Source organism: Ostrinia furnacalis, unplaced genomic scaffold (genome assembly GCF_004193835.3).
Source record: "Ostrinia furnacalis isolate ACB-3 unplaced genomic scaffold, ASM419383v2 OfSCF1098, whole genome shotgun sequence".
In the NCBI taxonomy this organism is placed as follows: domain Eukaryota; kingdom Metazoa; phylum Arthropoda; class Insecta; order Lepidoptera; family Crambidae; genus Ostrinia; species Ostrinia furnacalis.
In genome coordinates this window covers 299536-313350 of record NW_021131337.1, presented here as the reverse complement: position 1 = coordinate 313350, position 13815 = coordinate 299536, and the positions used below count along the sequence as shown (strand labels likewise).

The 13815-nt window shown below is 36.6% G+C and overlaps 1 protein-coding gene across 1 annotated transcript in view; it reads right to left on the bottom strand.

Moving 5' to 3' along the window:
* Positions 1 to 770: 770 nt before the first annotated feature.
* Positions 771 to 13815, bottom strand: part of LOC114351162 (uncharacterized) — a 103888-nt gene continuing 90843 nt past the window's right edge. Inside the window, exon 5 of the mRNA XM_028302246.1 lies at positions 771 to 868. Coding sequence (XP_028158047.1) covers positions 771 to 868 — 98 coding nt within the window. The remainder of the gene's footprint in view (positions 869 to 13815) is intronic.

Genomic DNA, 13815 nt, shown 5'->3' with positions numbered 1-13815 from the left:
AAAATGTATTATTAGCATGCAAAAAAGTTTGCAAAAATAAAATTTCTGATGCATAGCTTTTGAAATGTACTAGTTCGTTCCGCTATAGTTTTGTATATTTTTGTGGAATTCAGTTATTTTAATTGATATTCGTTTTTGTTGCTGTGTTTTGATTTAGTGGATAATATTATTATACACTAGCTTTCCACCCGCGGCTTCGCCCGCGTGGAATTTTTCGGTTTTTTTTATACCTATGACATTCAGCAATAATGTAGCTTTCTATTGGTGAAATTTTTTTTCAAATCGGTTCAGTAGATCCCGAGATTACCCCTTACAATTTAACAAATATACAAACACACAAACTTCACCTCTAATATAAAAAAAATATAGCCTATATGTTATTCTGGGTTATAAACAATAATACTGTAAAGTTTCATCAAAATCTGTTCAGTAGTTTTTGCGTGAAAGAGTAACAAACATGTTAACATCCAGGCATCCATACAAACTTTCGCATTTATAATATTAGTAAGAAGTAAGATTTATATAGTCCCGGTATTCGATAATATAAATGTATAATATACTAACCCTATGCAAAATAGTAGAGTAAAATCCTCGTCAAAGTTTTCTTGCGTCTTAGGCAAGTGGGAGCAACGACCATGGTACAGGGTACTAACTATCACTAAGGGAAAGAAAATTAAACCATTTTCTCGAGAGCTGAATTCATGAATTGGCAAAATCGATCGAAATTAAATACTGCTTTGTGAACATAGTTTTTGTGACGTAGTGTTAACTTACCTGTGATGACTTGAGCTGGAGTGGCCGGTGGTGGAGCTGGACATGGGCGAGCGCGCTGGGTAGGTGCCTGCGCCGCCTTCTGACATCACGAATTCTGCAACAACCAACAAAATTATGTTTAATTGGCGATTATCACCTGGATGTCATTTAAAATATGACAGTCGTCATCGACTGCGTCGGAGCTTTTCGCTCACTTTCGAATTAACTTGGAAATATGTGAATCACGTAGAAAATATAAGAAGCAAGTGCTGAAACATTACCTATATATTTTTGTATTGCTTTAAGAACTAATTAATAGGTGATTGTAATGCAGTATGGTATTAATTATTATTTCAAGAATAGACAGTCACAAATTCAGGTAGGTACTTGCTATGAACGCTTCAAGCCTATTTTAAAAATTGATGCAACACGTATAATCTTCACAAAGTATTAGTAGTTTCTATCCCAAACCATAACAAACAACGTGAGTTTAAAAACAGGGCCTGGCGCCCAATGTCCAGCGGGCGACCAACTATCAATCCTTCTGTCAGCCATCGACAGCGTTTGTTTGCGCTCACATTTTGTCTCAGCGTTCCTCTTCGCTATATTTGCGCCAGCCCGCCGCCGATCAATCTGCCCACTGTGCTGTGAGTATGATGGATAGTGGGCCAAAACCTAGAGGATTGTGCTCTTCTGTGAAAATTTTTGGATGGTCTAATACGAAAGTTACATTTAGTAGTTCATGTCCAATTAGTTTTGCCTTGAGTTATAATAATACTTAAAGGAATAATATATTTTATTTTAAATTGGAAAACTATTTCAGAGAACAAAACATAATTGAATGTTACTTCTAGTAGTGTTGATTTTCTTAGCTAATATATAACTATCACTCAGTCAGTATTTAGAAATTCCAATAATAAATTAATAGATGAACTTAGGAAATAATTGAATAGCTAAACATTTTGCAAAAAATGTTATCGTGTTTAAAATGTTGTTACTATAAGACTCAAATTGTTATTATAAGTTTTGAAGTAAATAGAAATAAAATATTTTAAGCTTGATTTACCTCAAATTAATTTTAAAAACGACTGGCTAGTAGTTCTCAGCATAAATCAGTAGACAATGTAGCGTAAAACGATCCTGCTTGCTATCGACCCATGTCCACTGCGCCCATAAGTTGGTGGAGCTGACCACGTCCTCACCGTGACAAGACACCATATATTTTATTGACCGCCATTCTTTACGCGAAGAGAGCCTTTTTATTTCCGATGTCGTCATTGCTCCTAATGAATTATTTATTTCAGTTGCTGTTGCCCTAGACTGATGTTTATTTGAAGCGCTGAAATGCCGTGTCGAGATTTGTTGCTGTAAAAATGCCGTTATGTGACAACACTTCGGTGATTGTTATGCAGCTTTAATACGTTTTGTAATGTGAAAATAAGGGGTGCATATAAAATAGTGTGTCACAGAGGCTTTCCAATAATGCTGAGTGGCACAGTACACTATTATCTACTATTTACACTGGTAAAAAAATCACCAGAGTCCAATTGAATTTGATCCTTATAAAATAATGTAGAGTCAAAAGCAAATCGCTTAAAATACCGTAGGAATATTCCGGAATGTGATACCTACCTATCTGTTCCGTTGAAGCAAAGTTAGATAATCATATTCCGTGATCCAAAAGTTGAGAGTGATTGTAATGTTGCGCGATGGTTTAATTTGTGACAAATGTTCCCGAGCGGGGTGTGCCACCACGGCAAAGACTATCACGTAAAGCGATTTCGATGTATTCGACCCTATTTGTCTCTTTTCTTCACCCAGTGACTTTAGTNACTTTAACACGAGTGAGAGAGACAGGTAGAGACGGAGTTATGCAAATCCAGAGTAGTTCGAGAATAGACCTCCAGGACCCAGCCCTTGCTACTCGACCGTCCAAATTCCGTAAATTATAACTTCCCGTATTCCGTTTTGTTTATCATCTTGCAAATGTATCGCAGGTCTTCCGCTTGTGTAATATGTAAATACGCAACTGAGGAGGAAGGAACGAAAACAAATCTGGAGGTTCCTCTTTATTTATTAAGAAATGTTTTGTTATTAGCTTTTACTTCTCTGAATTGTAATTGGGAAAGCGTTTGAACAGGCTTAGATTAATTAAACGGGTATGTGATATGGCATGATTTCTTTTGTACAGAAATATCCGATATAATTACTTCAGAGGATTACAAATGTGCCTAGTAACACGTTGGTTACATTACCTACCTGCGTACCTGTATCATATTTTCATATAAACGAGCTCTTTTGATGAGTGTAATGGTTGTTCATATAAAAGAAGAATTATGTTTAATCAGAAACACGAGCTCATGTTGAGAATACCCTTAACCTAGTACCACGTTAATTATGGTAATGAAAATTATTTTCGTACAAGTACTTACTCAAAGATTTATTTTCATACATTTCTAGTAAATAATGATTATAAGAAAAAGATCTCAAATCCCCGAGATTTTGGGTAATATACCCGACATCTCAACCGTGCGGCCTATTATTTCATTTGAGACTGGTAGCCTATTTTACCCGTAATCCTGGGAGAATTTGTGCCGGGGCATTTAAAATGGGAAAACTTACGTTACACTATCTCATCTCGGAAATTTTATAATCGACGGTAAATGAAAATTGATCGTCGCTAACTAAGATAAGTTTCCAAAGTTCTGACGGAATGAAAGTGGAGCCGGCGACGGCGACGCGCGACGCTGCTAACAAAATTGTTTCTCGCTGATTTAGTTCGCGCTAAGTAATTATGGTGCTGATGAGGAAAATAGCGTGTACTACGCTGAAATATTATTGGCTTTAGATGACCTTTTATACGGTAAAACAAAAGGAACTATTGTTAAAGCAAATAGATCTTCTAGAACTTCTTCAAAAAATATTTTCAACATTACTGATTTTTTATTAAAGTAAAAGGGCCCTGAGCTACTTTGTTGTGAGAAAAAGTGTTATCTAAGTAATAAATAAAAATATTCAGTTACACGAATAATAAAATTAATGCATTTTGATTTATCTTGTAAAATAAGTCGTGTCTAATATTAAAAGCAGTTCAGAAATGTTTTCCACAATTAACCTACGCAACATAAACACGAGAAAGTGACGCTAAATAATAAATTAGACACAAAGTTTGCGAAAACTTGGCACAATCTTCAAAGGCCCGTAAACGAGATCAAGTAATTTAAGCCGAAATAAGCAAAATTACTCTGGCATTGTCGGCTTCTCAACAGCGTTACGGAAAACTGTTCCCGCAAGTACTTCCTCAAAATTAAATTTAATATTGTAACATGATTAACCGTTGTTACGATAAAAACTGAGATGTTAGAATGAAGTTTTTGTATAATTTGTATGGAAATCCCGTAGTGCTTTGGGGCAAAGCTGATGTCCGTCCTTTCTTTGGTATTCAGGGCGTGGGGCAAGAGGAAAATTAAGGTAGGCCGCAACGGACATGTGGACTTTGATTCCATGCCGATTTTGTGCGTAAAAAAGCGGCCTCCTCATATGGTATTCATAAAGGCCCTTCGCGCAAGACACTTTACGGAGAAGCATTTTGTGGGGCATTTGTACATGTACATTTGTGTACGTTTTGTTTCTTAATGGATTTGAAAGGACAGTTAATTATTTATTTATATGAGTTTCTAGAATAAATGAAAAACATCTTTTCTTACCCTATGAGGACACAGTTCCGGGAAGGACATTAAACTTTATTATTCACATGATTATGATAATAGATCTACAAAAGGCATGTTTGACTTACGATACAGGAAAGTTGTTAAAAAATATATAAAAGAGGAAATTTTGGTACAACGTAATCGTTGAAGCACGACCGCGTCTTGTGTGAGCACAATTTGTGCACCATAAATATTAAGCCATTAAATTACTTGCAATAAAAGTCAAAACACGAGATTGATGATGCTGAATTATTGCGTATAACACTAAGAATTTAATCTTAACTTAAATGAAGGTGATTCTCTTATAACTTTCCAACACAGTTGCTAATAACGAAACTTGCGGTAATAGCGAGGAGACGAAGGGAGGGCGGCTTAGGGCTTGGGAAATTTCGAGACAATTCACTGGGAAATCTACCTTTGTGGAACTTCCAACGTATTATGTTCGAGCCTCGTGGAAGTCAGAATAAAAAATAATAGTTCAGCATTGAGAGGCTTAAGACTAATTTAACTTCAAAGGCTGTTTTGATATTTTAGAAAATAAAGGTAGCGATACCATTTACTAAAATTCTAACTAGGTACCTAGGTACCTAATATTCGATGAGGGCTACTACCTACCTACCTAACTACTGTATCTAGGGACAGGTTCCAAACCCTATACAACAGATCAGTATTCATACCCGAAGGCTGTTCAAGTAAACTTCAATTTCAAAAGGATTCGGTTTTAAATAAATCTAATAACAAACAGTTCAGATGTAGTCAACACATACAGCTTCGAACATGTTCAAATAAAGCTAGAAAGTTCTACCTAGAGAATTACAGTGCGCACTTCACCGACCTACGTCCTCGCGACCGTCCCCACATCCAATGATTATAAAGTCTGATATCGTTATAAATATTTAACTCGACAGTAATGCCGGTATCGATAGAGCCGTAATAAATGGAACACTCCCAGATTTATAGATACACATAACGCACACTTAGAGTAAGAGCAGGCTTTCAGCGCACCGCCGTGAACATATCGAATGTTTATGAGATCATTAAACATATTTTTATGACGACACCGCGGTGTCCTATATTATTACGAAGGGTGAGTTAGCGGAGACGTTTCATTGGTCAGTAATTCACGGAAGTGAACCTTGGACGGAATTGACAACGTTGGGTAAGGCCGTGGGCATCAACGCGCGGAGCTTAAAGCGGAGCGAGTAGCGGGCTGCTCGGACATTTTGCTAGTTTTCAAATAGGTACGTTTTTGTGTGCGTAACAGCTAAAAAACTTGCAGCGCGAGATGCACTCTACGCTTTATACTATTCTAAAAATAAATCTTCAATCACGACCTTTTTAATAATAAATCTAGACTTGGACCTTTTTGCAGACATTATCTGTATCAATTTTATACTCATACTTTGATTCTTAGCATGGGCACTGATATTAACTTTTGTGAATTTTGGCTGTTATTTAGACATCAATAAGCACCAAAACCAGCCCATAAGCATGAAAACAAATTGTTAGTACCTACATAATATAACGTTTTCATTAATTTTCTGACATATTCATTAACTTTTCATTACCCGCTTGCGCTCCGCTCCACGCTCTCCGCTAAGCTCCGCTTCCTCACAAACGCTGTGTAATAAACCATTTATGGTGCGTTACTGCAACGCAACAGAGTGAACGCGGTTCGGTGTAATAAACGAAATTTTATACGCTATTATTTTTTTCCATTATTGACGGAAAGCGAGGTTGAATGACTGAGCAGTAACTTCAATGCGCTGCTCGGAATTGATTCACTTTCGTGCAATTTACATCGTAAATTTTCGTGAATTTAAATTGTTTGGAGATTCGAATGTGAGACTACATACAAAAGAAAATTTGGACAGAAAGGCAATAAGGAAATTCTATTATTTGAGCTATACTTATTAGTAGGTTGTAGTGTTGACAAGTGCGCTGTTATTTAAAAAAAAATGTTATACTTAAATAGAATCGCTATTATATTTCTCCAATCAAGTGTCTCACAGAAATAACCAATGGGACTAAAACGCCATTACTACATGTCTTGACCTACGTAGGCATATTATAACGAAGCATAGGTGCATAGTAAATTATTTACACGTAACTCATACTATAAGTTCCAGGTCCTCGCAAACAGTAACACAGTTTGATGAAGTCGACTACTTACTTGTACTTACCTAACTTTCTTACACTTTAATAAGCCGTAAAGAAAATCATAGCATGTACGAATATACTCATACACATCCATAAGTAAGTAACTTTGAACACTTATCTGCCCATTTCGTAGAAAAACATTTACCTTAAGTAATCTAAAATAACGCTACCTAAAACATCTAGTGCTAACCTACTTTTTGATGTTCCTTCTTGTGAAAAAACAATTTTATCCCGAGAACTTGGAAGTGTCTGTAGAAACAAGCCAAATTAAGTTAGCTTACTTTGCAAACAGCTAGAAAAGGTTTATTGGAAAGTTCTGTGCAACGTTGAAAAATTAATAACTTATTAACATAATAACCCGGTTTCGTTGCGATAAGACTTCTTAGTGCTCTCCTGTTGAAAATGCAAACGGTTGTTTTTGTTACTTAATTTTTAGATACCCCCTGTTGAGTTATCAATTTATATACGAACGATAAATCATATAAAATATGTACCTTTAACGAGTACGTTGACACCGTATCGTTCAACAGAATCTAAATAGCATCACGTTAAAACTGTTCACAGAAAAACACAATTGAAACACATTTTACTCGTGTTCAAGCTTTAAAGGTAAACGAATTTGCTAAAGGATAATTACAGTAAACAAATCACACGCAGTAGCTGACAAAATGCCGAGTCAATTCGCTAAATTACAGTGGGTTTAACTTCAAAGGAATGGTTTTATTTATCCCATCTTTACGTTTTGTGCCAATATAACATCTAAGGCTGAGTTGCACCACCTAACTTTGACCGTAACTATAACGATAACCGGTGTTTTTTGTATGGAGTTTGACAGATTTTTGATGTTCGTCAAAGTTAAAGTAAGATGGTGCAACCCAGCCTAAGTATTTTCATCAGCGTTAGCTGAAAATACTAGTTAGTGTTCAGTTAAGGCTATTTTATTAAGCTAAAAATAATTCGACGCTTCTTAAATTGAAATGGTCCACATCCAGCGCGACCGTATACGTTACTACTGTATGATAAACCTTAATAAAAGTACTATGTCATCAACATAATAAACTACATGTTATGTAATAGGTTACACGTTATATTTGACTGCAGAAACCACATATCAAAAATCCCAGCATAATGACGACAGAATCTGATAAGAAGCTGTTTCAATTCGCCAAATTACAGTGTAATTGAACCGAATTTCGGTTGGGGAGAGCTCGTAGGGAGCAATGCGGGGCTTATTCAATTCGTTCGCGAGTTCATTCTGACAGTCAGTTAAGTAGATAGTTGAGATTTAGCCAGGGAGCATCCAGCGCCGTTAATGTGTGCTCACAAAGTAGTCCGACTCAAGAATTGGCCGCTTAAGTACCTACGTGGAAACTTACTACCCATTAGTTACTTGCGAACACATTAGAGTTTAACTTTTGTTTCTCTTCGAGTAACTAATAGCGAACGACCCGGCATAAGTAGGTATGAGGCTGTGTTTGCCCTGAAATATATTAGTGTTAAGCGGGTATACGGATTGTTTTTGATAATTTTAGTGTTTAGTCTGGAAGTGTTATTTCTGTAGTCTAGAAATTTAGCAGTTTGTCTCCTTCGACCCGGAGATGTTAAACTGATTTCATTTCAAATTGGTGATTCACAAAGTGAAAAATTACTTTGCGTTTCTTCATAATTACCCACTTACTTACTTTACATTGAAGGCTTGGGAAAAGGAAGAACATCGTGGCATGTCAATGATGGCTTATAAATTCTGGCACTAGACTGATTACAGCCCAATCTAAAAGAAAAAACAAACCTATTTTACGGGGTCTATCTAACTCTAACTTCATCATCTCATTCATTATTTGTTTAGTTAAAACACCACCATCATTCATTTCAGCTTTTACTGAGAGAACTTTCCTCGACTTTTCTTTTAATTCAAGATATAGTGTCACGATTCCTGAGGGGATCGAGCTACTCAATATGGCGGTGACCGATACAGGTGCTCTGACAACAACCAAAACGTTTCAGCTAAACAACTCTGAAGACTTCGATCCCGCACTTTACTCGATTGGATCGAGACTGCGACCGCGGCCGCAGCCACCGAACGACAGTAAACATTCAACTGTTTTGATTTATTGTATTTATACTGGGTATTTTTTTAAATCGATGCCCTCTCATAATGTAATATAGAAGACCTCCTTCTCTTTTGAGTTTTTCCTTTTTTGTTTTATGTGGTTTGCAATAAGTGTTTTCTCTATCTATTTTACCTAAGTCTTAAAAATGCGATAGCAATATGTAGATTCCTTTACAGAGGATTTATTACTTATGTAAAAGAAATTACGTAATCGCTAATATTGGGGTAATCATAGCAACGCCATTCGTGAGCAGCAATACTAATATCAATAAGACGTTAAGCTCTTCAGCACAGGCTGGAACTAATTAGGTAGGGCTGTTAAAGCTATCATATTTAACGTCCTTTATCCTAATATGTGTATATTCAGGAATCTTTTTTATTGTACAAACACTGTTTTCTATCAGGAAGCCTTCAGCAAAAAAGCGGCTATTCACCAAAACATGGCACCCTTAAGTATATTTATGGAATGTACGCTGCCATATTTTCCTAAGAATAAGATACTGATCCTATGCATATCTGATTCGATCTTCATTCGTATGTTTGCGTAAAATCTCCTCTGTAAAGGAATCTACATAATCAGAGCGCGACGCTGCCGAAATATGAGACCAACTGTTGTGTATTTGGGTTCACGTCCTTTGTACAATATTTTCAAATAATTTTGCGTAATAGTCGTGTTGTTTGCCAAACATTCGCTTCAGACAAATCTTTGACGTGTCAGCGTTGGAGAGCATTTGATCCTTTAGGAAGTCGTGTTAGGTAGAAAATATTTCAGTTTTATGAATTCACTTTCGAGATTGGGTTATTTGAAACAAGGACAATGGTGCTGTTATAAATAGTAACGTCTTCTATTTGTTTAATTTTTTTCTCAGTACACCTAGACTAAAACGAGTTTGCTATCTACGGTATCCCCGAAACCAATTCAGAAATTAAACCAAGGTCTTTATAGGCCAAAGCCACTTCAGTCATCGAACAGTGTTCTGATTGGAAACTGATATTGATAACCTAACTTTTGTAATACTGCGTAGATTCAAAAGCTCGCAAAGTTCTAATAATTTCGCTACAGACGATTACAGCCACTCGAAATACGGCACTGAAAGGGATTCCTCTTGAAAATATATTAATTTTGGAATCGTTCGAATCGTATCGCTAGAGACCAATACTCTGACGCAATAAAACGTATGAAACAAGTATTATTCGCATGATCACATCGCCTAATAAGTTGGATCCCGCAGCGTGCTCAATGTGGCGAAAACTAATAGGAACGTTTCGCTTCGCCCCGTCACTACGCTTCTCCGAGCATTCTGAACGTCTGCTCTATTATATTACGTCTACTATCATATAATATTCGCACCTTGTTATTGTATTAAACGAACAAAATTCAACTTTACAGTAACAGTTTGTAAATTCTATTTTCAGGTCAACACTGATACTGTAAACGATTTACAGCTCAAAAACTTTTTAAAATAATATTGAAACTTTTTAAAGTACATTGCAGTCCAAACCCGCCAACCCTCCGTTAAGAGACTTTTGGACTTTTGACATGTCAATGAGTCGTCGTTGTGATTGTTTTTAAATAAAGCAGCCACCAAAGGACCAAGTTGTGTTAAGGACTCTACCTTAACACAACTTGGTCCACAAGATAGTGTAAGAGAAGATTAATTTACAATTAAATGGATGTTACTAAAACCTATGTAGTCTAGTTAGAGGTGGTATTTAATAATAAATAAAGCCGGGAAATGACGTGCCGTTACCGCGGCTTTCGGCGGGTGCGCGTGACGTGACGTGACGAGCGCGGTCACTCCATGATTACTGTTGCGGCCGCGACGGGGGGATAATCTAATTGTTTACTGTCACTTATGTACAATAAAGTTATTATTATTATTATTATGTACAACCTGAACTTATTAATCCATATTCTATTCATAATTTCATTTAACTGATAATCTTTAACAGCACCGACACTAGATTTAAAGGTGTATTTTTTTAACGTAAACTAATAAAGAATGGATTTTTTTAATGTCTCCCCTCAGTAGGATAAAAAAGAGGGTGCGATACGAATCCACTGTTTTAAAGTTAAGACATTTCAAAAAAATTGGTAGAAATTGAAAATCTGGATAATTCTCTCAAGAAACTACTTTCTTTCCTACCTAATAGTCTTTATTACCTACGTAAGTAAGATCTTTAAATTCTTGTCATATTTTGCTTTCAGTATGCAAATTCACGAATTTCAGATGTCAATCTGAAAGGGAACAATACTGCTAAATGCTTTCAAATCCTGCAATCTCTTTGGGCTCACAAATTGTTTATTGATATGGCAGTCTACTCTCCAGGGTTTGAATAATTTACCGTTTCTTTTATTAATGATAGGACACTTAAAACGTCTCCTTGTTCCTGGCTTGAATACAAAATGTCCATTTCCGTCCACGCGATGTTCGCATTAAGGGTGCTCGTCAAACGTTCGCTGCAGCCCACTTATTGACAGTTCCGAATGGTACCCCACGCTATGTTTATCGACTGGCTAGTTTCTGGTGTTTCCATAATTGCTCCCCCAGGTACAACAAACGTTTATTAATTTTTATGTTACCTTAATAAAAAAATAGATTACATAGGTACCTATATATTTTAATTTCATATAAAGTGTGATACACAATATTCATATTAAAGAGTTTTTCTTCTGATCTTATAAATAATTTACTTTGATATTTTCCAGACACTCTGTTAATAATCGAATAGAGTAGTACATTTAAAACAAGTCTACACATCTGTACATTCTCATGAAAAGTAATAGTATTCAATTAAAGCTTTTATTGATTCACCAGTTTTTTGTGAAAAAGTTCCCCATTATCGTATACATGTCCCAGTTTGTTACCAAGAAACATTTTTAGTTTTTCTTTGACACCAAAGACAGGGTGTGGCTCCACCACAATTCAGGCTAATAACAGTTTTTGTGACACTAAACACGAAAAAAGCTTTCCCCATTTAACGGAGCGTAAATGTGTACTCCATGTTACCACCGCCCTTAAGCAGACATTATTAGAGGGGTGTCACAAGACGAACGTAAAATTTTGTAGCGATTTTTTCCTTAATACCTTTAAGCTATATGCTCTGCAGGTCACGTTGACATCGTAACCGGTAATAACGCCGGCAGTGTTAGTAGACTACGGAGCATTTTGTCTCGGCACTATTGATTTATACTTCTTGCCTACAGGAAAACATTTTGGGGTGAGTATGTGGGTTTAGTCTTGTATATTTTTTAAACGGTAAAGGTACAAACTGGCAAGCATTCGAGTTTTAGCTTTCTTATTTTAAAAGAAATAAATCTATTGGTCGATTGATCTTCGTGTTCTTAAAGTATAGTTTCAGCGCGTTTTACATACAATTTGAGGTGTGCGCTATTTTCTCGCAGTAAAATCAAAAGTGCGTATGTCAGCGTCTTAATTCGCGTTATATTAGGAACAAACTTATTAGCACGTCTATATTCCAACAAAACACGCGTCTAGGTCAAAACTTTTAAGTGCGTACACGCTTACGAAAACGACCTTGTACGTCTCAAAGAAACGCTAATCTGAAAGAACCCTATTTTTCTGATTTGAAATAATCTGAGAACTGTTTTCAAAGCGAAACGCAATGAAATACGACAGCGACTATTAAACTTACGCCATCAACACTGTCAAAAAAAATTGTAAATTAATGCTAAAACGCCAATCGTCGGAACGACAGACCTTCCTCAAAAGTAGCCTTTAGAATCGTTGCACGTTTAATAGGCGGCTGGACCCGGGTGGCAGAAGGTTCTTTTTAATCGTAATTAGCAATATTTTGCGCACGGCACAAAGGGTGTCGCGGGTCGGCGCCGACAAAGCCGCCGGCGCCCGTACGCACTACAAAGGGCTTACGGTTTAGATGTCGCCGTCCTGAAAATTTGTTTCATTAAGCGGACCAGCCTAAAATTTCTTTTCCTCGCACACCAAAGCGGAATTCCGGTAACCAAATTTTAATGTCAAATATTCCGCAGCTATCCGTTTACCGAATTTCTTTTCTATAACAACAACAAAGTGTAAAATTTTTGGGTATCGCATGACCACGGTTTTATTTTTCTCAAAGGGTTTTGTTTTACGGTTACTGCCGACTGAGAAGCGAACGGATTAAAATAGGGACAAATATTCCTATGGATTCCGCTCCGATTTCCCTACTCACATACGATTGTAGAGCGCGAAGTTTCGCCGCAAACTCAACAATCATTGTTTGAAAACTTCCCGTGTTCAATCTTGTGCATACACGGTAACGACTTCAGGCAACCGGAGCATACATACATGCCCTTTGATCTCGTTGGTATTAATTTTCTATTCTGATAGGAGAAGAACTACGTAAATAGGTAACAAAGGCCTTGGACAATAACCACCTGTGCGTAGGATAAAGGATGCGGATTAGCGCCATCAAAAGCATATGAAGTGTTGTTCTTGGTATAACAGCGTAAATAAAAAGCTGTTCTCTGCGAACAAAGAGGTACGTGAGGCAAATTATTTATGTATTGCCGCGGTCGGTCTAATTACGTGAGGCTTTTGTTCTTGTAACCCCTTGGTCACTCCGCCATACGTTCTGGCGGAGCGGGCTGAAAACAATAATGATCTCGCAAGAATCTTACCGCTTCGTTAACTTTGCTGGCATTATTATCATTTATTAGGGTGGAATAATTTGGTAACTCTAATTTTGACGATGAAGTCATTGACACAATTTTAATATTTTTCTCCTGAGTTTTTATTTATTAGCTACACCATAATTTCTAATGCGACAGCCCTTATTGATCCGTACTTGTCAAACGACATCCCTTTCATGAAATTGAAAGGAGTCCAGTACATTTTTGTATACTGTAAGTAGAATGATGACCGGAGTTTCGGAAACAAAATTAATGGAACGTATTTGATTGCTAACTAGGTACTATTTTTATGTTGTCCTTATTAGGTACTCTAGGCTTCTGACTTTTACCTACCTACTTATATTTTTAAAATATTTACAAAGCATAAATCTTAAGTAATAAGTAACTGGCATAAGGAATCATCCTTACACCTGGAGTAATATGCGTGC